The 27,937-nt window shown below is 39.2% G+C and overlaps 2 protein-coding genes across 5 annotated transcripts in view; both read right to left on the bottom strand.

Annotated features, from left to right (window-relative positions):
• Nucleotides 1-8,895, bottom strand: part of TRMT11 (tRNA methyltransferase 11) — a 61,141-nt gene extending 52,246 nt beyond the window's left edge. The window contains exon 1 of one of the 3 annotated variants that reach the window (XM_022555986.2): nucleotides 8,763-8,895. In XM_022555986.2, coding sequence (XP_022411694.1) covers nucleotides 8,763-8,834 — 72 coding nt within the window. In that variant the 5' untranslated portion in view covers nucleotides 8,835-8,895. Of the gene's footprint in view, nucleotides 1-14; nucleotides 8,704-8,762 lie in introns of those variants that run through there. The other 2 variants (XM_022556006.2, XM_022555997.3) reach the window with 2 other exon arrangements.
• A 3,394-nt stretch (nucleotides 8,896-12,289) lies between these two features.
• HINT3 (histidine triad nucleotide binding protein 3) lies at nucleotides 12,290-27,937 on the bottom strand. 2 transcript variants are annotated; one of them, XM_022555968.3, is made up of 5 exons: nucleotides 27,521-27,926; nucleotides 20,269-20,386; nucleotides 16,787-16,856; nucleotides 14,770-14,896; nucleotides 12,290-12,677 (listed from the first exon to the last, which is right to left on the bottom strand). In XM_022555968.3, exons 1-5 carry the CDS (start codon nucleotides 27,719-27,721, stop codon nucleotides 12,645-12,647), a joined length of 549 nt encoding a protein of 182 aa, XP_022411676.1. In that variant the 5' UTR covers nucleotides 27,722-27,926; the 3' UTR covers nucleotides 12,290-12,644. The 2 variants fall into 2 exon arrangements, 1 of the variants encoding a protein (XP_022411676.1); XR_002642327.3 differs by lacking the exon at nucleotides 12,290-12,677 and adding an exon at nucleotides 19,755-19,906 and having other exon boundaries at nucleotides 14,867-14,896; nucleotides 27,521-27,937.

The raw sequence follows: 27,937 nt of genomic DNA, 5'->3' as shown, positions 1-27,937 counted from the left end.
TCCAGGTCACTTACCCGTTCTTCTGCCTCAGTTATTCTGCTGTTGACTCCTTCTAGAGAATTTTTAATTTTATTTATTGTGTTGTTCATCACTGTTTGTTTGCTCTTTAGTTCTTCTAGGTCCTTGTTCAACGTTTCTTGTATTTTCTCCATTCTACTTCCAAGATTTTGGATCATCTTTACTATTATTACTCTGAATTCTTTTTCAGGTAGACTGCCTATTTCCTCTTCATTTGTTTGGTCTGATGGCTTTTTACCTTGTTCCTTCATCTGCTGTGTATTTCTGTGTCTTCTCATTTTGCTTAACTTACTGTGTTTGGGGTCTCCTTTTCACAATCTGCAGGTTCGTAGTTCCTGTTGTTTTTGATGTCTGCTCCCAGTGGGTAAGGTTGGTTCAGAGGGTTGTGTAGGCTTCCTGTTGTGTAGGCTTCCTGGTGGTTCAGAGGGTTGTGTAAGCTTCCTGGTTATGCAGGTTGGTTCAGAGGGTTGTGTAGAACTGGTGCCTGTGTTCTGGTGGATGAGGCCGGATCTTGTCTTTCTGGTGGGCAGGACCACATCCGGTGGTGTGTTTTGGGGTGTCTGTGAACTTATTACGATTTTAGGCAGCCTCTCTGCTAAAGGTGGGTTTGTGTTCCTGTCTTGCTAGTTGTTTGGCATAGGGTGTCCAGCACTGTAGATTGCTGGTCGTTCAGTGGAGCTGGGTCTTAGCGTTGAGATGGTGATCTCTGGGAGAGCTTCTGCCGTTTGATATTACGTGGGGCCAGGACGTCTCTGGTGGTCCAATGTCCTTAGCTCGGCTCTCCCACCTCCGAGGCTTAGGACTGACACCCGGCTGGAGCACCAAGACCCTGTCAGCCACACGGCTCAGAAGAAAAGGGAGAAAAAAAAAAAAAAAGAAAGAAAGAAAAAATAAAATAAAGTTATTAAAATAGAAAAAAACTATTAAAAATAAAAAAGTAATTAAAAAAAAAAGAAGGAAAGAAAGAAGAGAGCAACCAAACCAAAAAACAAATCCACCAATGATAACAAGTGCTAAAAACTATAGTTAAAAAAAAAAGTCAGAACCCTAGGACAAATGGCAAAAGCCCAGCTATACAGTCAAAATCACACAAAGAATCACACACATACACACTCACAAAAAGAGAAAAAGGAAAAAAATATATATATATATAAAATTTAAAAAGGAAGAGAACAACCAAATCAATAAACAAATCTACCAACGATAATAAGCTTTTAATACTAAACTAAGATAAACATAAAACCAGAAACAAATTGATGCAGAAAGCAAACCCCAAGTCTACAGTTGCTCCCAAAGTCCACCACCTCAATTTTGGGATGATTCGTTGTCTATTCAGGTATTCCAGAGATGCAGGGTACATCAAGTTGATTGTGGAGATTTAATCCGCTGCTCCTGAGTCTGCTGGGAGAGATTTCCCTTTCTCTTCTTTGTTCGCACAGCTCCTGGGGTTCAGCTTTAGATGTGGCCCATCTCTGAGTGTAGGTCGCCTGAGGGCATCTGTTCTCCGCCCAGACAGGATGGGGTTAAAGGAGCGGCTAATTCGGGGGCTCTGGCTCACTCAGGCTGGAGGGAGGGAGGGGTACGGAATGCAGGGTGAGCCTGCGGCAGCAGAGGCTGGTGTGACGTTGCACCAGCCTGAGGCACACCGTGCGTTCTCCCGGGGAAGTTGTCCCTGGATCATGGGATCCTGACAGTGGCAGGCTGCACAGGCTCCTAGGAGGGGAGGTGTGGATAGTGACCTGTGCTTGCATACAGGCTTCTTGGTGGCTGCAGCATCAGCCTTAGCATTTCATGCCCATCTCTGGTGTCTGTGCTGATAGCCATGGCTTGTGCCCATCTCTGGAGCTCGTTTAGGCGGTGCTCTGAATCCCCTCTCCTCGTGCACCCCAAAACAATGGTCTCTTGCCTCTTAGGCAGATCCAGACTTTTTCCCAGACTCCCTTCCAGCTAGCTGTGGCACACTAGCCCCCTTCAGGCTGTGTTCAGGCAGCCAACCCCAGTCCTCTCCCTGGGGTCTGACCTCCGAAGCCTGACCCTCAGCTCCCAGCCACCACCCACCCCGGGGGGTGAGCTGACAAGCCTCTCGGGCTGGTGAGTGCTGGTCGGCACCAACCCTCTGTGTGGGAATCTCTGCGCTTTGCCCTCCGCACCCCTGTTGCTGCACTCTCTTCTGTGGCTCCTAAGTTTCTCCCTCACCACTCCTGTCTCTGCCAGTGAAGGGGCTTCCTAGTGTGTGGAAACTCTTCCTCCTTCACAGCTCCCTCCCAGAGGGGCAGGTCCCATTCCTATTCTTTTGTCTCTGTTTTTTCTTTTTTCTTTTGCTCTACTCAGGTATGTGGGGAGTTTCTTGCCTTTTGGGAAGTCTGAGGTCTTCTGCCAGCATTCAGTAGGTGTACTGTAGGAGTTGTTCCACATGTAGATGTAATTTTGATGTATTTGTGAGAAGGAAGGTGATCTCCATGTCTACTCCTCCGCCATCTTGAAGCCACTCCCAAAATACTTTCTTAAAGGACTGTTTTAAATTATAAAGTGAGAGTATCAATTTGCCTTCACTACTGCTCAGTTGGATGTTGTACTGTTTTTGTTAATTAAGTAGATTAAAAAATAGTGCTTTTAACTTGTTATTTTAATTTTTTGATTACTAGCACAGAAAATTATTTTTACTATATTTGTTTACAAGCTGTATTTGGAACCATTCTTTTTCTAGAAACTAAAATCATTAGTAATGTATTATTTTATGATTAAAAGACTAAAAGATGAATAATAGAATTTTACCAAGTGCCAGGAGTCCCTTTAGAGATTAACTCTGCTGTCTTGTCCAATTAATTAGATGAATAAATATATGTTAAATTAAAAAAAAGAAAAGTGATTAACTAGGGAGCATCACTGTGGATTCATTATGTACAAGTTATGGTACGTTAATCTCCTTTCTGGATAAAATTACAGAACTAGAAAGAGAATACAAAAGCTACTTTAAAACATCAGGTATGCAAACTTGAAATCTGTTCAGATAGTACATATAGTCTATGAAGCAATCACTATGTACTGATAAACACAGGATATTATACAAACTTTATGATTTATACTACTAACAAATTTTGCCTCCCCAAATAACATAAAGCAGGTAGAATCCCACTCCTCTGTATAGGTCTTATAGAGGAATAAACCTAATGAGAGATAAGTGTCCCCACTGAGGGGTGCCTACAATCCCCTTTCGTTCCAACTAGGGGAAGGGACGAAAACCACGCCCATCATGAGCCACAGCCACCATGAGAGAACGTACACCCAGACCATGAAGTCCTCTACCTCAAGACCAAGAAGAATGGGAGGTTTGAACAACTAGTACCTTCTCTGTTTTCCCTTTTGTCTATGCAACAAATCATTTTCTTAATCCCTGGCATTAGAAGGTGCTGAACTCAGTTGAATCACATGGACAGACCAAGAACTAGCATAGACTATCAGTAAATCACTGAAGGTAGTCCAAAAGTCATTTTGCAACATGGGTGACACAAATTTGAATAGGAGGCATCACTGGACCTCAGAGTCAGACCACAATTTGTTCTTCAGTTCTTCCAAATAGCAGCTGTGTGATTTTTTTTTTTTTACAAGAAGCTTAACTCCTTTGACCCTCAGTTCCCCCACCTATAAAACAGGAATCAGCTACCTCACGAGGTAAGGTCTGTAAAGAATGGAGCAAAGAACCTAGGCTGTTATTAAAGGAATCAAGCTGATGATGACCAACACTATCCTTGAAGTCCAGTGAGTCAAGAAATCAAGTGAGACTGACAAAGTTATAGTACTTAAAAGAAAAAAATGAAGTTATAGATTGTCTCTTGACCTAGAATGACTATTGTTCATTCTGTACTAAACCATATTATGAAATCAGCTTTACATTTAAAACAGGAAAGTGTGCTGCTCTTGGAATACATTGTTAGAAATTAGCAACAGGTTAAAGCACAAATGTTCTAAGAGATTTTTTTAAAAAGTGAGGATTATTGGAAATTTTACAACATAGGATTAGCACCATTACCTAAAATCTAAGCAATGATTTAAAGTGAGAGTAAATGTGATAATCCAAGTTTCAAATTTAAAAGCAAAACACATATTAAACTACAATACCAACCTACTTGGAAAAATCAAAACACAAGGTTTTTATTCATCATATGGCAGACTCACTCTCCAGTTGAGAATCTTTTTACATCAGGAATAGAAGAATTTATATTAGACATTGGATATAAAAATATGGCATGATCTGATGCATACCTGATACATTAATTCACGAGCTTTTCAGTTCTTTTAGCCACTCTTTCATCCATTTAGTTTGCTTCAGAACCAGAAATGAAACCCAGGGGTCTGAACTTTACTTTTAGTACAATAAGGCAGCTGCCAACTAAAACTGGCCCTGATTAACTGCACAGAGGTAAAACCAGACCACACTTGCACTCAATCTTTCATTTTAAATCATAAAGGCAGCCTCTCATTATAGTTTTCCTGCCTAGCAGTTCTCCTACAGTAGATGGGTCCATAAGTGTAGACTGTCCTTTTGATTGCCTTCCCTGAAGAGATCCTATTTCACTCAATTCAATATTTATTAAACAACTAATATGTGCAAGGCACTGAGCTATGTAAAGATAAATATATATTTATCCTGAGGGAGCTTAAGCTCTACTAGAACTAACATTTAATCCAGTAACTGAAAAGTGAGGTGTACAACAGTGAGTGCCCTTAAAGAAGCAAAGAAGTATTGTACCAGAGTACAAAGGAAGAAAAGATCACTTCAGTTTTAGAAGAAAAGTTTCAATGGAAACTCATTTAAGGGGCTTCCCTGGTGGCGCAGTGGTTGAGAGTCCGCCTGCCGATGCAGGGGACATGGGTTCGTGCCCCGGTCTGGGAAGATCCCACATGCTGTGGAGCAGCTAGGCCCGTGAGCCATGGCCGCTGAGCCTGCGCATCCGGAACCTGTGCTCCGCAATGGGAGAGGCCACAACAGTGAGAGGCCTGCGTACCACAAAAAAAAAAAACAAAAAAAAAAACTCACTTAAGCCCTGAAACACAGGGAGAATCTGTACAGAGAGAGGACTTTCACTTCCAATGATGGCAAACTAGGTGATTCAGATTAAGCCTCCTGCTGAAAAGAATTTAAAAAAAAAACCTGACTTCTGCTTGAAGGCATCAAGAGATTACAAAAATTACCAAACCAGGATCCAGGAGAGGACAGAAATCTCAAGGTGCAGCCACTCTCTCCCTGGGACATTTACCAATTCCATAAGCAGCTGTGAGGGCGGACAGCCCTTTGGACAGCTTAATGGAGCTAGAGGAACAAAAAGAATATAGGGCCAACAATGAGAAGGAAAGGAAGTTTGATAACCCACCCAGTTTAGGCTGGCATCCCCAAAAGCTACACACACTAGCAGTATGTGCAAATCAGAACAGAAACAGAACTTAATGGCTGAAAACGAGTTCAAGTGATCCTAGTGTGTTAATGCTCCTATATTCTTCAAGAGGATTTACATCATCCTAGCCCTCACTTATTTTTTCAAATAAATTTTCAAATATATCTGGTATATATTTAACAAACACCCAGCGCACACATGAAAAAGGACCAAGAGAAACAATACATAAAAGAAACAGACCCATAGGACCCCTTTTTTCAATTACGTGCTTTAACATAACTGTGCTTTCTAGATTGAAGGGGATAAAAGACAAAATTAAGAATTTTGGTAGAGGATTAAAAAAAAAGGAAATTGCACATCTGAAAAAGAATCAAGTGAAAAATATAAACCTAAAATAAACAAATATGTGGGCAAATCTAAATGAATATTGACAATATAAAATCAGTAAAACGAAGAGTGGAATAGGAAAGACCCAAACAAGAGGGCATCATTCAGGGAATAATGGGGAAGTCTATTTTGGCTGCACTGTTTGTGGGAGGAGCGGGCGGGAGGATACAGAGGAGAAAACCATGCAACTGCAGGCCTTGAATGCCAGGCTAGAGTTTCAGCCTTGGGACAATGGAGACAGAAAAGATGGCTGAACTTTTGGAAGATTAAACTGGCACAAGGGAAAGATACTAAGAAGAACTTAAGAAAGAAAAAACAGGTAAAACCAGCAAATACTAGGGATGCTATTTTTAAGACTGCAGTTTAACCACTCCATTCTCCCTGCATTATCTGACTATAGGCACTCACCGTCCTTGGCTTCTCTCTAGTTCCACCCCAGTATCCTCTAAGTGGTATCCTTTCTCTGGTACTCCAGAACTATCTTTTTAAAACACAAATGATTGCTAGTCACTTAGTGATTTAAAATGAAAAAATGTTTGTCGCTTTCTGGCTTAAAAAGGAAAAAAAAGAAAAAAGAGTCAATGGCTCTCCATTAAATCTAAAACAAAATCCAAATTCCTTCCAATGGTTTCACAACACTCCAAAATCTGGATCCTACCCACCTCTCTAGCCTCAGTGTCCATTACTTCATCCTCCTTCCCCTCACATCCCCCACACAAACCACCATAATCAACCATCCCTCTGTGCCTCTACACTTGCTTTCATTTCTCAACGCACCTGCCCAGCAACACATTAGTCCCGAATCAATGCCACAATCTTCCTTCAAAACTCCCAAGGCCAGTGAGTTGAACACAACTGAAGAAAATCACAGAATCTTGGCACAATTACAAATACATGCTCTTCACCCTCAGCTGCGTTTTCAGCCTCGCTCTAACACCTGAGTTCTTCTCTACTCAACTGTTGTAGCTCATCAGCTCCCTCTTTGCTCTCAATGATTATTTCAGATTTTACTATTTTTCTCAGTTTCTCCATTCAATCGCTTGGTCCCCCATCTTTCAAGAAATAACCTTGACTCATTCATTACCCAGAAAACAGGCCCTCAGGCAACTACCCGCACCCATCTTAAGTCCCCTCCGCCCACACTCCCCTTCTACTGAAAGGCCAACACCTCCCACTGTGTCCTTATATCCATTTTCCCCTTCCCTTCAGCCTACAAACATGCAAATTTCTCCAAGAGGGATAGGGATCCTCCCTTGACTCTAGGGCCCCCTCAAACTGTTAACCAATCCCTTACTTTCCCTTCTTATGTTAAGAGCAGTCTATCTCCCCTTCCTCATTTTCCAGTGACCACTAAACCAAGCAATCTGGCTTCTTTGCCTAAAACTACACAACCACTCTAGCAAAATCCTAAAACTTTACCCTCTTGATTTTTATGGTCTCACATACTTCCTATTCTGACACTTGCCTATCTTCTTCATGACCTCCTTTTCCCAATTCCCCTTAATATCAATGCTTCCAAGTACCTGCATTTGGCCCACCACTCTTTCGAAGCTATGCTTTCTCTGAATAATTTCATTTTCTCTCCTAGAGTTCATATGCAGAAGACTCACAAATATTAATTACCAGTACATGCAGCTCTATCAGCATCTGTGCATACTCATATTCACTGCCTCCTGGTCATCTCCATTTGATGTTACACAAGCATAACCAATTCAGCATAACCAAAATTTAAATCATACAGCTGCCTGTGCACTCTATTTTAAGTGGAAACACCCTTATATCCATCCCAGGAATCATCCTTGATTGGTCCCTCTTGCCCCCACCTTCAATCAATCATCAAGCCCTGATGATTTTATCACCTAAATATATCCCCAGTCTATTCCATCCTCTTACCCCCGTCCTAGTTCAGGCCTTCTTAATTTATTAACAAGACTATTCCAACAGACTCAACTCCTAACTCCTTATTCCTCTCAACTCCATCCTCCGTACTGCAGCCAAAGTGATTTCCTTAAAAAAAAAATCTGATTCTGTCACTTCCTTAAAATTCTTCAATAAAGTCCCCTTCTAAGATCCAGAGTATTTAAGGCTTTGCATTTTCTGAACCCTACCCTCCTCTCCTGCTCTCTTCTTGTCATTCTTTGCTACATATTTGGTAATCAGGTAATAATGAATAGCTTGTAATTCTAATTTGCTTATGTCTCTCCTTGGCCTGGCTAACTCCTACTCTTCTTTTATGTTACAGTTCAAGTGTCATGCCGTCCTGGAAGCCATCTTAATGGCCAACATCACCCACCCCTCAGGTGGATCATATTTCCCTTCTATATGCTATTTCCCTACCTATCACTGCACTTACCAACATTATTTCATAGTGCTACGTTTATGCATCTGCTCACCCCTTAGCCTAAACAGTAAACTCCTTGAAGACAGAAACTTTGTCATCATTATATCCCCAGCGTCCAGAATATTCGATTACAGGTACTCTGAAAATGTTTCTTGAATGAATAAATAAAACAATTTCCCCAACTTTTCCATCATCTAACCCTACCACCCACCATCACCACCACTACGCCAACTCCCACGAAACCTGACCCGCATATTCGACACTTAAAACGCTACCCTGAGTACTTCTGTCTGCTGTCTCTATTCTCTAGACGAAGAGCTCCAGGAGGGAGAGGACCGGTCATATTCACCTGCCTGACTCCGGTACCTGGCACATAGGCTGAAGAATGAATGAAAATGCTTAGCAAGGCTGAGAGGCTGTCTCGGACTTCTCTCTCACACCCTCCGCAGAGCTCAGACCAATCCCAGGGGCCGAGGGACTGGGGGGACGCGTGATCTCCCCGACAAGCACAGACCCCCCACTGCCCGCGGGCTCGGACTGCGTGGGTCGCCTCCGCTCGCACACCAGTCTCCACCCCGCCGTCCTCTCCAGAAGAAAGAGGTGGAGGTCACTGCGGCGCTTACCGGCAGGCGGAACTCCAGGTGTTCCTGTGCCATTAGCAGAAGATACCTGTTCACGGTTCCCGGCAGCGCCATCGCATCAGCCCGCGGCGCGCCTGCGCCACCGAGGGTGTCTCACTCTTTTCTTCCCCTACAGACCGCTTCCGCTAAGGCAGAGCCTGAGGAGCCAGAAGCGGAAGTGGGGAGAGTCGGTTCTCTCCGGAGGTTCCCGGCTTGCGGGATTTGAGCCCCGCAGTTCCAGGAGAGGTTTCTTCTGCTGCCGGATGCGTTCTGTTTGAGGTCCCGGTGTACCAGGAGCTGGTGTGAGAAGATGTGTTGTGTTCAAGAGCAGGTTGCGATGAGACAGTGTAGTTCCCAATGATCCTCCACCTGGAATGTACTTTTAACTTCCCCTACAACTCTTCAAATTCCAGGTCTTCGAAACTGAACTGAAATTTCTGTCTTTTCCCTGCAGACTTCTCTAACCACTCCAGGCTTTGGGGACTGACTTAGCTGGACTTAGCTATACTTATTGAAGTATAGTTGATTTACAGTGTTGTATTAGTTTCTGATGTACAGCAAAGTGATTCAGTTATACACATATATATATTCATTTTCATATTCTTTTCCATTATGGTTTATTACAGGATATTGAATATAGTTCCCTGTGCTATGAAGTAGGACCTCGCTGTTTATCCATTCTATATATACTAGTTTGCATCTGCAGCTTTTTCAAAAAATTGTACTGGAAGGGGCAGAGAGGTTCAAAGTCTGCCTTCTAGACAGATGCAAAGCTCTGTCTGCTCACCAAGGCAGATCTCGTAGAGACCTGGCCCCTCTTGTGAGATTGCTATTGTGTAAGCATTGGAGCCTCTGGTATAGGCTGCTGCTTATTAAAAAACCAGAGGTGTTCCTGGGAAGGACCAGGAATTGGAAAGGAGAATTTTGAGTTCTGGTTAGAACAGGTCACTACAATGTTAAGACTAGTAGGACACAGTCAGTGAAGAAAAGAAATTAGCGAGTTAACAGGTCCCAGGGGCAGAAGTCACGTGTAATGTCAAAGTTGCCCATACATCTGACTAAACAATCTATCATTTGAAAAGGGTTTAGGTGTCCCTATGGTTTAGAACCATAGGGATGTGTGAACCAATGAGAGGGAGAAAAGCTCTCTTCATACATAGGAAGACTAGATTTTTGCAATGAGTAAAAAACAAGGGGTTTTTGAACAGTTTGGAGAGTAAAGTTTTATTGTAATAAGTCATATAAGAACTATGGAAACATCACTATTGTGAAGCATTCCTGAGTGAGTTCTATTTCACAAGATTCCAGAAGGGTCCTCAGCATCTTCAGTCTTCATGAAGATAATTCAGGAAGAAGAGAAGAGAGGAAAAAACACTGGCTGCTCTCAGGAAACAAAACTGAACAAGTTGGGACTCTGAGACACCTGTTCAGACATAAGCAACTGCAGTGGATTTAAATATGATTCAGCTCCTCAGTCCGGAACCTGTGCTCCACAACGGGAGAGGCCACAACAGTGAGAGGCCCGCGTACCGCAAAAAAAAAAAAAAAAAAAGTATCATAACATGCATAAATAATGCTTTTGATACTATTCTAAACATGGTTCCCGACGCGCAGGCCCAGCTGCCATGGCCCACGGGCCCAACCGCTCCGCGGCATGTGAGATCTTCCCAGTCCGGGGCACGAACCCGAATCCCCTGCATCGGCAGGCGGACTCCCAACCACTAGCGCCACCAGGGAAGCCCTATTTTAAACATTTTTAAGACAGGTTATGAATTAGCTTTGTACTGAGCTAATGTTATAGATGACTAGAGAGTTACCAAATAATTGAACTACTGAAAAGGCTGAGTGAATTTTAATTGTCATAATTTGATTATTGATCTTTACAAAAGAAGAGCCACTGAAAATGTAAGGTTCCAAGGGTTTTCCAACAAAGGAGAAAAACTTACTATCTAATTTTGAGAGCCCGTAACCCCTACTTCCAAATTCCTCTCTCCACCTTCAGTGAACAAAATGGAATTTGGATGTTCAGTTGTTAAGTAAATAATAATGGAAGCAGAACCCAAGGAAAGTACATGTTGGTCTCTCAGCCTAAACTTCCACTATCTATCTGCCTAACATTGAGTCTCAAATACTCAGTTCTACTGCCACCTGCTCTCAAAATTGTTTCCCTCTCCACAGCCTCTTCTATGGACATTTTTGTACTTAACATACCAAATTGTACTCACTGGTTTTGTCTGATCTTCGTATTAGCAATTAAAGGCAGACTGTCCTTTCTCACTTCTGTATTTCCTGATCCTGGCAATGTCTGGTACATGTTAAATGCTCACCGAATTTATTTTTTTTATTTTTGGCTGCATTGGGTCTCCGTTGTTGCGTGCAGGCTTTCTCTAGTTGCAGAGAGCGGGGGTTACTCTTCGTTGTGGTGTGCGGGCTTCTCATTGCGGTGGCTTCTCTTATTGCGTAGCACAGACTCTAGGCGCAGGGGTTTCAGTAGTTGTGGCACGCGGGTTCAGTAGTTATGGCTCCTGGGCTCTAGAACTCAGGCTCAGTAGTTGTGGCACACGGGCTTAGTTACTACACGGCATGTGGGATCTTCCTGGACCAGGGCTCGAACCTGTGTCCCCTGCATTGGCAGGTGGATTCTTAACCACTGTGCCACCAGGGAAGCCCACTAAATGTATTTTGAATGAATTAATGAACAAATGAACTAAACAATATTGATTCCAGAGGTTGTAACTAAGTATTTCATTACTTAAAACTACGTTTAATATCATCCCCCAAAAAAGGTTAAAAAAAAAAAACACTACTTTTCTCAGCCTGTTCCTAAGATCAATACTTTAATCCTTATGTTCATTTATTTTCATGTATATGGTACCGTTATACACTGGCACAATGTAAGATTAGCTTTCAGTACTTATTTTTCATTCACATTCACTATTGTTAGTGTAGATTAGCACCAAAAGACAATTCCTAAAGAAATATGTCTCATGAAATGATTTATCAATATATTAATGTTGCTATTAAAATTAATTTTCTCATCCAATCTATCTCTACTTTCAAATCAGGACTTTTTCATGATAAAAGACAGGTCTAACCACTTTTTAATTCTAATTTTCCTTTGGTATAATAAGTAAGCCATAGAGCAACAGTTTCTGCCAGTTTTAATAGATTAATGTAACCACTTATGTTTCTTCCCAATTTACATTCTTACAGGTAAAATTCCATTACAATGAATTCTCTTGGATAGCCAAATTGATTGTTATAGCAAACCCACTGTTACAGTGAAATTATTTTATATATATTACATAGCTTCAGGATCAATTTATTACAAAGATGCTAGGATTCAAGAAGTGAAAGCCAGCATCTGAAACCTGAGTAAAAAGTGACACATATACAGTTCTTTCCATCAATAAGATCAGAGATCACTGTGTAGTACAGTACTGTTTATTTTGAAATTTTGTGTGTAAAATTATAGAACAATCAAGAAATAATTTCTATTTCTCCTTCATATAATAAAGGCTCCAACAAAGTACTTTTTAAACCAGTTTATTCTTCATAAATAAATCACTATTATAATTGACTATTGAGAAATTAAAATGTTTGAACTTTAAAAAAATACAGAGCCCTTCTTGATTAACAGAATTTGTTTTAATGGGATTTTATCTATAGTATCTTATACCTTAGACAAGGAACCACTAAAACAAAGTCAATGACAAAATATTCATATAACTATATCACAGATTTCAGGAAACAAACATTAAGAAACAATTTAAAACTACCCAGTAATAGCTTCACATAAAACCCAATTGTAATTAGACTTCAAAGAGACCAGAATATTAGTTTATGTTGAGCTAAAATTAGGAAAATCTTCCACTGTTGACATTTTCATGTTCTTAGTTTGTCAATCAAATAATCAGCCTGTAATGGAAAAATAACATATTTTTTTATTCTAGTTATCATAGCCTACATGAAATAATTCTACTGGTGCCCCTATTATAATAAGCCACAGCAGAAGAACTGGATACTACATATTCTGTTCCTAAAAATATCTTACAAAAAACTCTCAACATAACAGTTTTCAAACTACAGTAAAGGTGTTTATTCTATACTATATATAAATAGGCAGATTTTTATCCACATTGCCTTTTTGTTAGATAGTTTCAATAAGGAAAATAAATATAATACTAAAGACATGGAAGAACCTGAAATGCATTTAACTAAGTGAAAGAAGCCAATCTGAAAAGGCTACATACAATATGATTCTAACTACATGATATTCTGGAAAAGGCAAAACTGGAGACATAAAAGATCAGTGGTTACCAGGGATTAAGGGGGAGGGAGAAATGAATAGTCAGAGCACAGAGGATTTTCAGGGCAGTTAAACTATTCTGCATGATTCTACAATTGTGGATATATGTCATTATACATTCATCCAAACCCACAGAATGTACAACACCAAGAACAAACCCTAATGTAAACTATGGACTTTGAGTGATAATAACATGTCAATGTAGTTTCATGGATTATAACGAATGTATCCCTGTGGTGTAGGATGTTGACAGTGGGGAAGACTGCGAGTATGTGGGGACAGAGGGTATACGGGAACTCTGTGTACTTTCCATTCAATTTTGCTGTGAACCTAAAATTGCTCTAAAAAAATAAGGAAAACAAAAAGAATAAAAAGTAAACTAAAGCCTTCTAGTTACATCATTTCAGATACTTTTCTCAATCATCATATATCTGAAAAATTATGTAAGATTTCAGAATAAACGTTAATATCTTTATCTTGATTTTTTCAGTCTCATAATATATACTTAAATACCTAGATTTAAGAAGAGTTCAGATTCCCAGGACGAACAATTAATAGATCTCATAACTTTGTTCATTCATTTTTTTCCCAACTAAAAAATCATGTAAGGAAATACAGTTTAAAAAGCATAAAAATGTATTTCTAATTATTTTTTACTATAAAAGCATAGATAGTGTAGAAACTTAGAAATACAAATAAGAAAAAAATACCTGTTTTTTATCATACTGATTTTTTAAGAGACCACACCAGCTTCCTACAAAATGTCCCACTTTTTAATTTCAAATATATACACCACATACCTTAAATATATGGACAAGTTGAGGAGAGAGATAATAAGTTTGAAATATGAAGTTTCTAGAAATCAACTGCTTTTTCATTTCTTTTGTACTATGACTATAATAATAATCTGCATTAACTAATGGTAATTACTTAATTTGCAATTTGATGGTTTTTCAGATACAGCAACTATAGGTCACCTTATCATCATGGACACATAAAATAAGAAACATAAATTACTAGTCAAGTGGCCCTGGAAGGACAGAGTCATTTAATAACTAAAGCTTGACTGTCAGGTTACAAGCCAATAATCAGTTGAATTCTATTCTACTTTTGCCCTAGTAAAGCAAAATTCTGCAACTTTTTTAGGCTCAAAGCTTCAGCTTCAGATCTAGTAGCTGACGCTACTACTTGCATCAATTTCTGCAATGAGGCTGATGATGACAGAGGCAGCAGATAACATTTACTGAGCCCTCACTATCTGCAATGTACAGTTTTAAGGGCTTCACATGTTAATTATTTCATCAATCCTCTTATCAACCCTAGATGTAGGCACTATTACCTATACGTCAGTAGTAGATAAAAAAACTTGGGCCTTAAAACGTTTAAGTAACTTGCACATGGTCACTCAAGTAACTAACAGAGCCACAATTCAGAATTCTGAACTATTAATGCCATGAACTTCTATATCATATCCTCTGCTTACAATTGAGAGACTTTGCCATAGTATCTCTTCCTACAGATTTGATGACCTGGAAAAGTACCCCAAATTAAAAATATTATTTCAGATATGTGCAAATAGAATGTTAAAACAGATGATCAAGTCTATAAGTGCCCACTGTTGCCAAGAAAAGAAAAACTACAACAAAAAGGACAAATATTTTAAGTATTTTTGTATGCTGCTAGCATAACAATAACACTTACTGTGATAAACCAATAGGAATTCACTCTATAAACCAATTTTGATAAGAAGCTAAGCTGATCGGCTGGTGCCAGAACATGAAGGTGCAAATGGGAAATGGAACAGAATGGTGGCACATGGAAACCCATTCTGAAACAGCAAGGTAAGAGATAATTGACAAATTAGTTCTACAACAGTTTAAAACTATATTTTCAGGTTAAAACACATAAATATTAAATATATCCAAAACAGGTTACCTAAGGTAGACAGATTACCACTCAAACATCATCTTTTTTCTTTATGAACTTGAGAGTATTCACACAGTTCATCTTCATGTTGAAGTTCACAATAAGATAAACTCTTCATTGAGAAAGGCTTTCACAGAATATTATACCTCTGTATAACCCTTATGAATTCTGAGCTGGCATTATGTCTTATTACTTCAGTTCTTATCATATTAAGCTTTAATTCTCCTAAAAGATGTCTCTGCAGTGAATCTTAAAATTACTGAACGCTGAAGTAGGATTCCTTTTTCCAAGACATAGCCAGTAGATGGCGCACTTTCTCCTTTAATAAAGTGGTCATTTCCTTACCCTCACTAAAAAAACTTTATCATCACTTAAGTTTCTTGAATACTAAAAATAAGTTAGATGATACCTATTCATAACTATTTGCTTTATAAAATATTTACAAGAGAATTCCTTTGGTAAAAAATTTTTTAATATGATTTAACCTCTTAAAAATCCATTTACACACAGTTTTGGAAGTCTACTTTGTAAGCGGAGCAAGGCACACCTGTAACAATAATTCAAGCCTAGAAATATTTGCCTGTTCAAACTAGAAGTAAGTCTCAATTTTTAAAAAAGACTAAAAATGACTGGGAACGTGGGAAGAAGGCAAGGAGAGGTGCTATAATGCAGCAGTACAGGACAGACTGTGGAATCAGATCCGTAACATATTGAAAAGCCTCTACCACCACCCAGAAAAGGAGACTAGGTTTTCCCTCTATGAAACAGGAGTCATATAATGGAATCAAGTAATCTAAAAGCTAGAAGTAACTCAAGGGTTCACTCAACCTTTTCATTTTAAAGATTTTAAAGATGGGGAAACCAAGATCTAGAAAGTTGAAGAGACTTCTCAAGATCACAAAGTTAGGCAGTGGTAGAGCTAGAATTGAAACTCAGGGCTCTTGACAACCAGTCCAGTGTTCATTCTTCTAATGAGCACTTCTATGACTGGGAAGGGAACGTGTTGATTTTGGCCAAAGGGTCTCAAATACCATCTGTTCCTTGTCATTATCATCCTTGGATATAGTTCATAATAGTTTTCACAGGATTTTCACACATTCAATCTCATTTTAGCCTACAAGTAGGCACTGCAGGTATTATCTTGGAGAGTTTAAATGACTTGTCTAAAGTAACACAGCCAGTACAACTACAGTAGAAGCAAGTAACACTGATAGCATTAGAATTCAGGCCTCTGAATTCCAGTTCAGAGGTGTCAAAGTAATCACTATACCTGCCTTGGTACTACTTTGATCATACAAGGCAAAATCGAAATCTTTTAAAAAGAAAAAATAAATAGATTAATTAAAACAGTTACCAAATTGAATATTGTATGCTTTTACTCAAACTTTGGTTAATGTCAGAGTGCAGTTCAACAAATTCAAGTTACTTTCATGCTAGAAGGGTAATAATGTATTTTTAAATCATATAAAATAAATTTTTTCTAAGGAAATTCAATTTACTCACAATTTTATAGGAATGCACATATTGAACAAAGAGGACTAAGCAACTAATTTTACCTACCCACTGCTTCAATATACTTGTCTGTCCAAAACTAAATGTGGTGATTATTAGACGATGTTGAGATGTGAAAAAAAGTTTTGTTTATTAAATTTACCAATGAACAATATGTTCACTTTCAGGAAAACTGCATTTAAACCATGAATTCTGCCATCTCTACTTTCGTTTTCCTGAGGAAATAACATTTCAGAAAAACCAACTGCATATATTGGTTTCTATCTGTAAGTATACATACCTCGTATTTTTGAAGTCAGTGAAATTATTCCTTTCAAGAATGGTTTTTCCAACAGTTACCATGTTCTCAACTACAAAACAGTAAAGAAACTACATTACACTATAGGAGACATTAAGTTCACTACCTAGTTATTAACCCGAACTTTTAGGGTCCTAGTAAAAAGTCGTATCAAATGGATACACATTTAAAGACTCATCCAGTAGCTCTAAGTTACGAAGAAATTTGCTTATCAACAACTGAAATGAAGGTTCAACCCATCACAAACTGTCACACATAAGCTGACTTTGAACAGCTGTTGAGGGATATTATCAAGTGACTGTTCAGGACATCTGATCCTACTGAGGTCTAATTCTAATCATAAGGAAACCAAGTAATTAAACAAAAACTGTTTGAGTTAAGAGAACAAGAAAACTTTGAATTTGTCTTTGAACTCAAATTAGGAATATGACATCCCTTTATGTTGGCCCAGCCATGACTAGCTAAATGTTTGTTTTGGCTTCCAAACTCTTATTTGCCTTAGCATCTTTATTGTCTCAATGTTTCATGGTCTTCAGGTGGGAATATGCTTCCCCATTAAAAAAATTTTGGTAACTCAGGATCTTCAAAGCACAGTGCCAAACTTTAGATCTCTTTTGTTTCTGAATGGTGTAATCAAGCATTTGAAAAGAGAAGAAGTGAGAGAATCTGCAGAGGGCAGTTGTTATAATGAGGCTTATAAAATCATTGCTAACAGTTTACCTCTCTAAGTCAGGCTTGAGTGGGAAGGCTTCCATGACAAGGCCAGTACCACAAGGTCAAAAAAAAAGCTCATGTTACTTCGAGCCAGACTGTATCTTGTTTTCTTTTAAAAATACTCCCAAGGTCTTCCCTGGTGGTGCAGTGGTTGAGAGTCCGCCTGCCGATGCAGGGAACACGGGTTCGTGCCCCGGTCTGGGAAGATCCCACATGCCGCGGAGCGGCTGGGCCCGTGAGCCATGGCCACTGAGCCTGCGCGTCCGGAGCCTGTGCTCCGCAACGGGAGAAGCCACAACAGTGAGAAGCCCGCATACCGCAAAAAAAAAAAAAAAAAAAGACACCAGAAGTATTTCCAGACATAAAAAGGAACATTTTACAATGATAAAAATGGATCATTGAGAAGACATGACAATCATAATTACATATTCACTCAAAATCAGATCCAAAATACATGAAGCAAAACGTATTGTCTCTTTCCTATTTCATTGATATCTACTCTACTATTTCCTTCTTTATACTTTATTTTGATCTGATTTGCTTGCCTCTTTCTAGCATCCTAAACTGGAAACTTAGGTCATTGGTTTTGTACCTCCTTTTCTAATATAAGCACTTAAAGCTATAAATTTCCCTCTAGGCACTTCTTCAGCTACATTCTACAAATTTTGTTATGTTGTATTTTTATTACCAATCAGTTCAAAATATTGTCTTTTTTACCTATTTATTTAGAAGTTACTTAAAAGTGTTTTAACTTAAAAATATTTAGTGCTATTCTAGATTTTATTATTTATTTTAATTCCATTGTCATCAGACAATGTATTTTATAAGATTTTGATCATCTGAAATGTATTGAGACTTATTTTATTGTCCAGAATATGGACTATCTTGGTGAACATGTGCTCATAACAAAATGTATATTCTATAGTTAGGTGAAGTTCTATTAATGTCAATTATAGTCACAGTGCTTGATAGTATTATTAAGCTCTTCCATATGCTTATTATTTTTCCAACTTTATAGACTGTATAAAAATATTAATTTCAAGGACTTTTAAAGTTTTATTATGGAAATATTCAAATATACACAAAATCAGTAAAAACAGTACATATAATGAAATCCCAAACACCCACCATGCTGCTTCAAAATTAGTAACATTTGATTTGCAACTGTTATAAAAACTTTTAACACGAAAAGAAATACTAGAAAAAGAAAAGCAAGCATAAACACATTTCTCCCTCCTTAAGAAAAACAGTATAAAAGGAAATACTTAAGGCTGGTGGCTGTTGCCTAGTACTAAATACTGCACGTATATTGGCCTCTGTCTGTTGGAAGGAGCATGAAACATACTGATAGAACTGAGGATGACTAAGGAATTTCACAATATCTCGAAAAAACAGTTTAAAAACTGGTAATTCAGTAGTCTAAACACTAATAAACCACATATCGAGGTTTTCATCAAAGAGATTTCTTAGTCACCTTCAAAAATCTGGCCCAACTTATCTATCTTGCCAGCTACCTTAAAGTATTGACCAAACATCCCAGATCCTGATGACAATGGCTACTGAAGCAGGTTTGAAGTAAACTTAGCAATGTCTTAGTAAACCGTAGCTGACAAGTCACAGAAATCATGTATAGGAAAATACAGGATAATCCTGTAAGAGACAAGAATTCAGAATCTCTTTTTCAGAGGCTAAAAGTTCATCACTAAAATCTCATAATTAAACTTTGGTCCTACTTCATCTATACAGGAAATTACAAGGCAGGAAACTACAAGGCGGGTACAATACGGTCTCACTCTCAGGTAATATGTACTCATATGCCATACTATAACTTATTTGTTTATAACTTTTTTAAAATTCATTTTTATTGGAGTATAGTTGCTTTACAATGTTATGTTAGTTTCTGCTGTACAGCAAAGTGAATCAGCTATATGTATACATATATTCCCTCTTTTTTGGATTTCCTTCCCATTTCGGTTACCACAGAGCACTGAGTAGAGTTCCCTGTGATATACAGCAGGTTCTCATTAGTTATCAATTTTATACATAGTAGTGTATATATGTCAATCCTAATCTCCCAACTCATTCCACCTCCCCATTGCCCCCTTGGTATCCATACGTTTGTTCTCTATGTGTGCATCTCTATTTTTGTTTTGCAAATAAGTTCATCTGTATCATTTTTCTAGATTCCACATATAAGTGATATTATACGCTATTTGTTTTTCTCTTTCTGACTTACTTCACTCTGTATGACAGTCTCTAGGTCCATCCAAGTCTCTGCAAATGGCACAATTCTGTTCCTTTTTATGGCTGAGTAATAGTCCATTGTATATATGTACCACATCTTCTTTATCCATTCTATTTGTTTATAAGTCTTCATATTATCTTTCACTTTCAGAATCAAGAAAGCCATCATTTAAAAAGCATAAAGAGGCATTATCTTTTAGAGATTTAAAAAATTAAATAACATGGCGTCTGAGATTTGCTTAAAATCCACTGTGGGAGAAGGTTAATATATGTAAAGAAATTGGCCATGAGTTAATAAATGTTGAAGTTGGGTGATAAATACATGGAGATTATACTATTTTCTTTATTTTTGTACATATTTGAAATTTTTCATAATGCAAGTTTCAAAAAGCCATAATGCTCCTTTATCACAATACCTGGCTAAACTGTTTCTTTTCAATTGTCACTGCCCTCACTGATGCCAGTTCACGATGATATAACCATGAAGAATACTGCCATCAACTTACCCAGTTCTATCTGATCTTTCTTTAGATATCTGCAGTTTCCAATATGCATCTTTGGCACCACAAGATAATGATGAGGTGCTGCTGGCTTGATATCTTTGAAGCAAACTAGGTCTTCATTCTAAAGGAAAATATCATTTGTTAGTGAATTTTTAAAAAGAATTTCCTAATGCTGTTCTGGCATGTCTTAAACATCATACATAAATCTCAGTCTGATAGGGAAATGGTGCTTATGTTACAACTAATCTCCATTGGGCAGTTTTGTGATTATGCATTATGTCCATAAAGACAAGCTTTAGCTTCCTTCATGAGATGCTCATTTATTCCAGAGAAGAAAAAGACTTATATAAAATCAATTTCCGGAAAACAATTATGAATGAAGTTCATTAAAACTTCATTACCATAATCCCAGAGTTTTTTTAAATTTCATTATATATTTCTCCATCTCTACCCTAAGGTTTTTCTACTCCTAATATGTACTTTTAAAGGTTCTACCACAGAATCATAGCAAGATTGATAAATTCTTTTTTACATTTACTTTTTTTCCAAAGTGCCATTTTCTTCATTTATAACATCATCTAGCATCTATATATCCAGGGGTTACATTTTTAAACATTTTTACAATAATTATAAATACTTTTTCTTTATGTTTACTTGCCACTTTATAGCATTAAAAAGACTCTGAAATGCTGAAACAAACTCTAGTATACTGTACTAAGTTATGTGTCCAGTCCATTACATGTATGGTATCAGTTTTCTGGTTTCTATACTCCACACATTAATGTAAGGAAAAAAGAAAAGGAAACAAAAGAGGGAGTCTTTCAACCTATTAACGTTTGAGTTTCAAGTTTTTTCAAAAGAAAAATCTATATTCCCTAAATAACCTTATTCAATATCTTATATTAAAAAATTAGTCAAAATTAAATAAAATCAGTATCAATAAGCATAGTTTCCCAGAATGCACTGTTGCTCATTAGTTCTCCATTCCAAGAACTAAAATTCAGTTGGAACAAGGGCCTCATATCCATGCCAATAATCTTGATTTCAGTGAGAATAACGATGAAAGGCAATTGTACATACTGTAACACGAACTTCCTTATCAGTATCCATACTGCTCATCTAAGCTTCAGGTGACTGACAAATTGACCTGCAGTGAGGCCACAATTCAGTGAATGGGACTTTTTGTCTCCTTTAGCCCCCAGCAGAGTCATGACTGAAATGGAGGGCAGCAAAAATACAGTATTATGTGTCCCTCTCCTATCTCAAGGCTTCTATAAAATGTCCACAATATCACTCTATTAAAATATTGCTTAAATATTGATTTTGTTGCTGTCCTCATTTACATACTTTCAACCAAGAGCTGCCAAAGTGTGGAGGCACAGCCACACAAAAATCTCGATTATTTTTCCAGATATTGAGTGTAACCTGCCTATAAGATGAGACTAGAGAGGGGGAGAAATTGTAACTTTTAAGACCTTGAAGTAAACAGTGATCAACTGAATGTAGCATGAGCTATGAGGAAAGTACACAAACAAGAAATGAATTGAGGTGCCTGCCTACAGAAACGGATTTATGCTGTGTTTAAAGAATATGAGAATCCTATTGCCCCCAAACTTTGAGGAAAAATCTATAGCAGCTGTTGCTTTGCGTTAATGTATCAGGAAAATGAAAGGAAAAGAATCTGTTACTCTCTTCGGCTGATGCAAGACAAAGGTTTGAGGATAAGATAGAAAATTTAGTAGAAACAGAAAATCATGAGAGGTGACTAGGGATAATGTATGCAGCATACTCCCCCCAGCGCCAAGAGGAAATCTTCTGATATACTGGGGAAAGTGATGGGTTTCCTGCAATTCAGGGACAGAGACTCAGACCAGGTGGGGTGTGTGTGTGTGTGTGTAAATTTATGTAAATATGTATACATGTGTATATATATGTATATGTGTGTTATATATACACACACACGTGTGTGTATAGTCCCAGAAGGTTGGTTGACTTGGGGAGCCCCAAAAGCTAACCCTAACCCTAAAATAACAAGCATGACAATTATTTCCATTTTTATTATGGTTTTCCCGTCTAGTAGTAACTTTAAATATACATATCCATGGAATGTTTTAGAAAGGGATAAGATCAAAAGGGATAAGACAGCAATGTTTTTGAATGTTTAAAGTTTTCCATTATTTACTTAATGCTTCCAGCTGAGAAACAACTAGTATCGGGGGTCAAATCTAGTACAACAAAATTGTACTTCCCAGACTGATTCATAACACAACAATTTTATATGCCTTTATTTCCCCCTCAATTATGGCATTAACTTTTAAAAATCCAGAGGTAATTCTTTCTGGTACAGAATACATCCCGATTAGAATTATTTTGAGATAATACAGCTGAATTCTACCTCAAAGCAGGAGTAACACTTCTTTAGATTCATGGAACTACAAAATGCTAGTCTAAAGGATAACAGGAGAAAAACATTAAAGAAGCTCTTAAAAATCTGCTGTCATACATGACTCAGCCATAAGAATGAACCAAATGCCCAGTTCTGTCTTCATCTCCCAAAACCCTATTTTGAAAGGTTCTGTTTACTAAACGTCATGTGTGAATATTTTATTTTCCCAATTCTCGTTAATTAAAGAAACCTACCAATTGACATAACTGTCATCATCACCAGCAGATAAAATTCCTGTCAAAAGCAAAGCGATGACGTTTTATTTAGCCTATGCAATCAATGATTGAATTAGATTTCCATTAAGCTTTCTAAAATACTGAAACTGGCTCTCTGATGTCTCTCATTGCTACTACTGATCTAGCCAGTATTTAGACTCTTCATTTAAAAGAAAGACTGGGGCTTCCCTGGTGGTGCAGTGGTTGAGAATCTGCCTGCTAATGCAGGGGACACGGGTTCGAGCCCTGGTCTGGGAGGATCCCACGTGCCACAGAGCAACTAGGCCCATGAGCCACAACTACTGAGCCTGCGCATCTGGAGCCTGTGCTCCGCAACAAGAGAGGCCACGATAGTGAGAGGCCCGCGCACCGCAATGAAGAGTGGCCCCCGCTTGCCACAACTAGAGAAACCCCTCGCACAGCAACGAAGACCCAACACAGCAAAAATAAATTAATTAATTAATAAACTCCTACCCCCAACATCTTCTTAAAAAAAAAAAAAAAAAGCCACTACAAACCCGTACAGGAAAGCTATCCAAAGATCACTCATTTAAAAAAATAAATAAAAGAAAGACTGTCCTCCCATTCCACAGACAAAGAGGCAAAAAATATGAAATAATATTTGTACAAGGCTATTCTTTGCAGCATGATTTATGATAGCAAAAGACTGAAAATAACCCAACTGTCCATAAAATTCAACTAAGACTGGCTGAATAAATTACAGCAAATCCATACAGTGGAGTATTGTGTAGTTATAAAAAGGAATGAGGAAGATCTTTATACACTTATGAAATCATTTCTGGAATAAATTCCTAAGGTAAAAAAGAAAAAGCATGGAACAAGGTTAAGCTATCTTTTGTGTAAGAAGGCAGAGTATAAATATAAACACACGCATACATATCTACTCACAAAGGAAAGATAAACCAAAAATATTTTTTAAAGGTTTGTTACGGGGAAAGAGGAACAGGGTAGAGGTAACAAGAGAATGGATACTAGACTTCAAATGTACTTTGCTTTACAATTTTGATTTTAAAAGCATGTGAATATTTACCATACATTTTTGGACTCAAAAAAAAAAGTAGTCCTTAACAATGGAAAACAAACAGAAATGAGTGAACCTAACTATTTGTCATGTTGGTAGCATAATTACACAAAGAAAAGATAATTTCAAGTGACTTTAAAATACAGAATTTTGACTACCTATACCTAGTGATACCCACTAAAAGAGAATTTTTCATGTCAATTCAGATCATAGGCAAGCTTCTCAAGTGTAGGACATGCCATGTTCATCTTTGACCTCCAAGTGAGTAACACATATCAATAGTAAGCCTGTAAAATCTGTTCAGTAAATGACAGTTGCTTAAACAGAAAGATAAAACTACCGATACTCCCTTATCTACCCCTTAAAAAAATGGTGTGTCATTAGGGTTTTCATATACTTTTCCTCAGAAATGGATGACCTTCAGGCTTCCCTGGTGGCGCAGTGGTTAAGAATCCGCCTGCCAATGCAGGGGACACGGGTTCGAGCCCTGGCCCGGGAAGATCCCACATGCTGTGGAACAACTAAGCCCGTGTGCCCCAACTACTGAGCCTGCACTCTAGGGCCCGCAAGCCACAACTACTGAAGCCCGTGCGCCTAGTGCACGTGCTCCACAACAAGAGAAGCCACGGCAATGAGAAGCCCGCGCACCACAACGAAGAGTAGCCCCTGCTTGCTGCAACTACAGAAAAGCCCACGCGCAGCAACAAAGACCCAACTCAGCCAAAAATAAATAAATAAATTTATTTTAAAAAAAGAAATGGATGACCTTCTTAAAGTTGGAATTATGGCCATTGTTTGATTATAACAGCGTTTCTTAAACTTTTCTCATTATCACCCTCCTAAGGAACATTTTTAGACTTTTTCCTAATTGCCCTCCCATGATATGTTAATATCACAAATATATTGTGTATCTCTCATGTCCTATATGGCATAGCTGTACTTTATATATAAAGAGTAAACCATATACTTTCCTCCTTCACCTCCTTCAGGGCTTCATTCAAATGCCACCTTCTTAGTGCAGCTTTTCCTGACTAAAAATTTAAAATTTGCATCCCTTTTCTCTTTTTTCATTCCCATCTAATGAACTATGTATCAATATTTTGAACTATGTAACAATATCCATTCTCTATATAATATTTTACTTATTATGTTGCTTACTATTTCCTGTGAGTAAGCTCCATGAGGACAGGGATTGTTGCACATTTTATTTACTGCTATATCCTAATGCCTCCAACAGTGCCTGACACACAGAAGGCACTCATTCAAATACTGAGTAATGGATGAGTGACTGAGTTTCCTCTTTCTCAACGACAAAGCTTTACCACCGTGGGCCATTTTAAACCTCTCTCCATTGGCACCTTCCCATCAGGATTTAAACGCACCAAAGTCTTCACTGTTTTAAAAAGCTTTCTCTTAACTCCATCTCCTCCTGTAGTTACCTTACCTTTTCCCTTCTCCCCAAGACTGCCAAACTTCCTTCAAAAGTCGTCTGTATTTGCTGTCTTCAATTTTTTATCCTTCAGGTTCTTACCAACTACAGTCTGCCTTCTGCCTCACCACTGCACTGCAGTTGCTCTCCTCAAGGTCAATGACCATCACTCTGGGGACAAAACCAGCTCTGATCTAAGGTGCCCTCTCTGCAGGCATATTGGAGAGTCACCTAACCCAGATTCGAGGATTAGGGAAGGCTGATGTTGCTGCCAATTCCTATCTTCCTAACATACTCCCTTCTCTTAGCTTTCCTAGTTTTCCCTCTGTTTCTCTCTCCTCTTTTCAGGTCCTCTTCCTCTGCCTCTCTCGTAGGGGCCCCTTCACTTCTTACTCTACATATACTTCCTAGGTGATCTCATTAATTTCCCTCTTTCCAATTTCCATCTGTAAGCTGACAGTTTCTATAATCTGAGCTAGAGATGCACATCTCTGCAGTGTCAGACTCCTAAATATCCTTAAATTGACTGGCTTTTCTTCACTCCCACTACTACATCTTATTTCAGGCCATCATCAGGCTGGATTACTTCAACAGCCTCATAAGTGATCTCCATGCCTCCAGGCTGGTCCTCTCTAAATCATTCTCCACAATGGTGTCAGATAATCTTTCAAAGATCAAACCCTTTCATGTAACTTCTCAACCCCTTTCTTCCAACCCAGCATTAACAGTAGCATTAAACACTGTAGAGCTTCCCTTCACTCTTCAAATAAAGCCAAAACTCCTTAACATAAATTACAGTAGCCTTAATAACTTGGCCCCTTGTCTACCTCTCTAGCTTCATCTTTCACCACTCATCCCCTCAAACTCCATGCTCCAGTTAGACTGAATTTCTGTCCTCCTGTGGCAGAAACCAAACCTCTGAAGGTGCTCTTTACCAGGGGCATCTTCTCTCCTCCTCACCTGACCAATGCCTACTTACTTTTTCGCGTCTCACTTCCTCTGAAAAGCCTTCCCTATCCCTTCAAATCTGGGCCAGGTGCTCCTCCCACGAGCCCTGCAAAATACTGCAGGTGGTAAAACCATCTCGTCATCCAACAGGGCACTGTTGTCAGCTGCCTCTTCTGTCCCTTTAGATTATAAAATCCAGACAGGGACTGTCCTTTACCTTGCTCACCAATGAATCTCCAACAGTGCTTAGAAGGAAGTCAATTTACTTTCAACAAATGAATGAATGATTACTACAAAAACAAAAAACCACAAAGAAGCCCAGAATCTTTGGAGCTGATTCTTTCAAAAGATGTTTCTTGGGCTTCCCTGGTGGCGCAGGGGTTGGGGGTCTGCCTGCCGATGCAGGGGACACGGGCTTGTGCCCCGGTCCGGGAGGATCCCGCGTGCCGCGGAGCGGCTGGGCCCGTAGGCCATGGCCGCGGGGCCTGCGCATCCGGAGCCTGTGCTCCGAAACGGGAGAGGCCACAACAGTGAGAGGCCCGCGTACAGCAAAAAAAAAAAAAAAAAAGTATGTTTCTTTAAAGGCAAGTCGAGCTGGTGGAAGAAAGTGCCTACCAGATCATCTGTTTTAAAATATCTGGACAAAGTCTTAATGCTCTGAAAATGTCCACATATCCTAACTGATAACACTTCTAAGGAACTGGACCCTTTAGTGGAAATCAGAATCTATTAAGTAATAGTTTGACCTCGGACCCACTCCTGCCAGCCTATTTTCAGTCAATCTAACAAACAGGTTTCCACAATTACCATTATCTACTTTCTATTGGTTTCTCTTCAGTACCAGTATTAAGAGTGCGGAATGTAAAAGCAGTGTCTAGAAAGGCGGGGGGAGGGGCGTCCCTTTAATAAAATCAGAGGCCATACATGCTATTGTCCACAAAGTACCTCGGCAGCTGCAGAGAGACTTTACCACTACATTTTCTCCCCTTGTAATAGCAAAGAGGTGGCTGGTGACACTCCCTGCGCCTAGAGAAGTAAGTCTGTTATTAACACTAGGACACCCAGCCTCCCCCAGCCCCATTTATCAGGACCCTCCCCACCCGATCCACATCGGCGAGGTCCCCTCGCGGAGCCCCGAGGAGCGATCGGGTCCCCGGTCGCGCGTCACCGCCAACCTCACAGTACAGGAGTTCAGTGCTGGGATCCTGCTGCGCCGCGATCCGGCAGAACACGCACTTGCTACTGTAGTTCTCGAGCTCCGGCGACTCTGCGGCGACGGCGGTGGTCTCCGAAGGGGATCCCAGAGGTTCTGCAGCCGCCGCTGCCTCAGAGTCGGCACATGACTTCTTGAAATCACATTCCTGCTCCTCCGCCATCGCCTCCGCTCCCGCACCGCCGAGAGCCTCAGGATTCTCAACAGGGCCTACGCAGAGTTAGCCTCCCGCACCTCCTAGATTGTACCTCGAGGCGTCGCCCCTCGCCTGGCGCTGGGGCGGACAGGGAGTTGGGCACGCTCGCTGATCCCGGGCCACGCCAGACCCAAGGCGACTGACTAGCTGCGGAGCCTCAAAGCCAGAGGCTCGCTTGCACGC

Source organism: Delphinapterus leucas, chromosome 12 (genome assembly GCF_059928025.1).
Source record: "Delphinapterus leucas isolate spDelLeu-1000000601 "Yukka" chromosome 12, BTC_Dleu_Yukka2, whole genome shotgun sequence".
NCBI classification, from domain to species: domain Eukaryota; kingdom Metazoa; phylum Chordata; class Mammalia; order Artiodactyla; family Monodontidae; genus Delphinapterus; species Delphinapterus leucas.
The sequence above is the reverse complement of the archived record's forward strand: the minus strand, read 5'-3'. Positions and strand labels throughout refer to the sequence as shown.

What these genes read in the sequence shown, in the direction of transcription:
- HINT3 (XM_022555968.3), bottom strand. Translation starts at nt 27,721, where the DNA reads ATGGCGGAGGAGCAGGAATGTGATTTCAAGAAGTCATGTGCCGACTCT. An exon ending in CTGAACTCCTGTACTGTGAG is followed by an intron (nt 20,387 to 27,520) that starts GTTGGCGGTGAC and finishes ATTTTCCTTTAG; the next exon opens with AATGAAGACCTAGTTTGCTT. An exon ending in ATTCCTATTGGTTTATCACA is followed by an intron (nt 12,678 to 14,769) that starts GTAAGTGTTATT and finishes TTTCCATTACAG; the next exon opens with GCTGATTATTTGATTGACAA.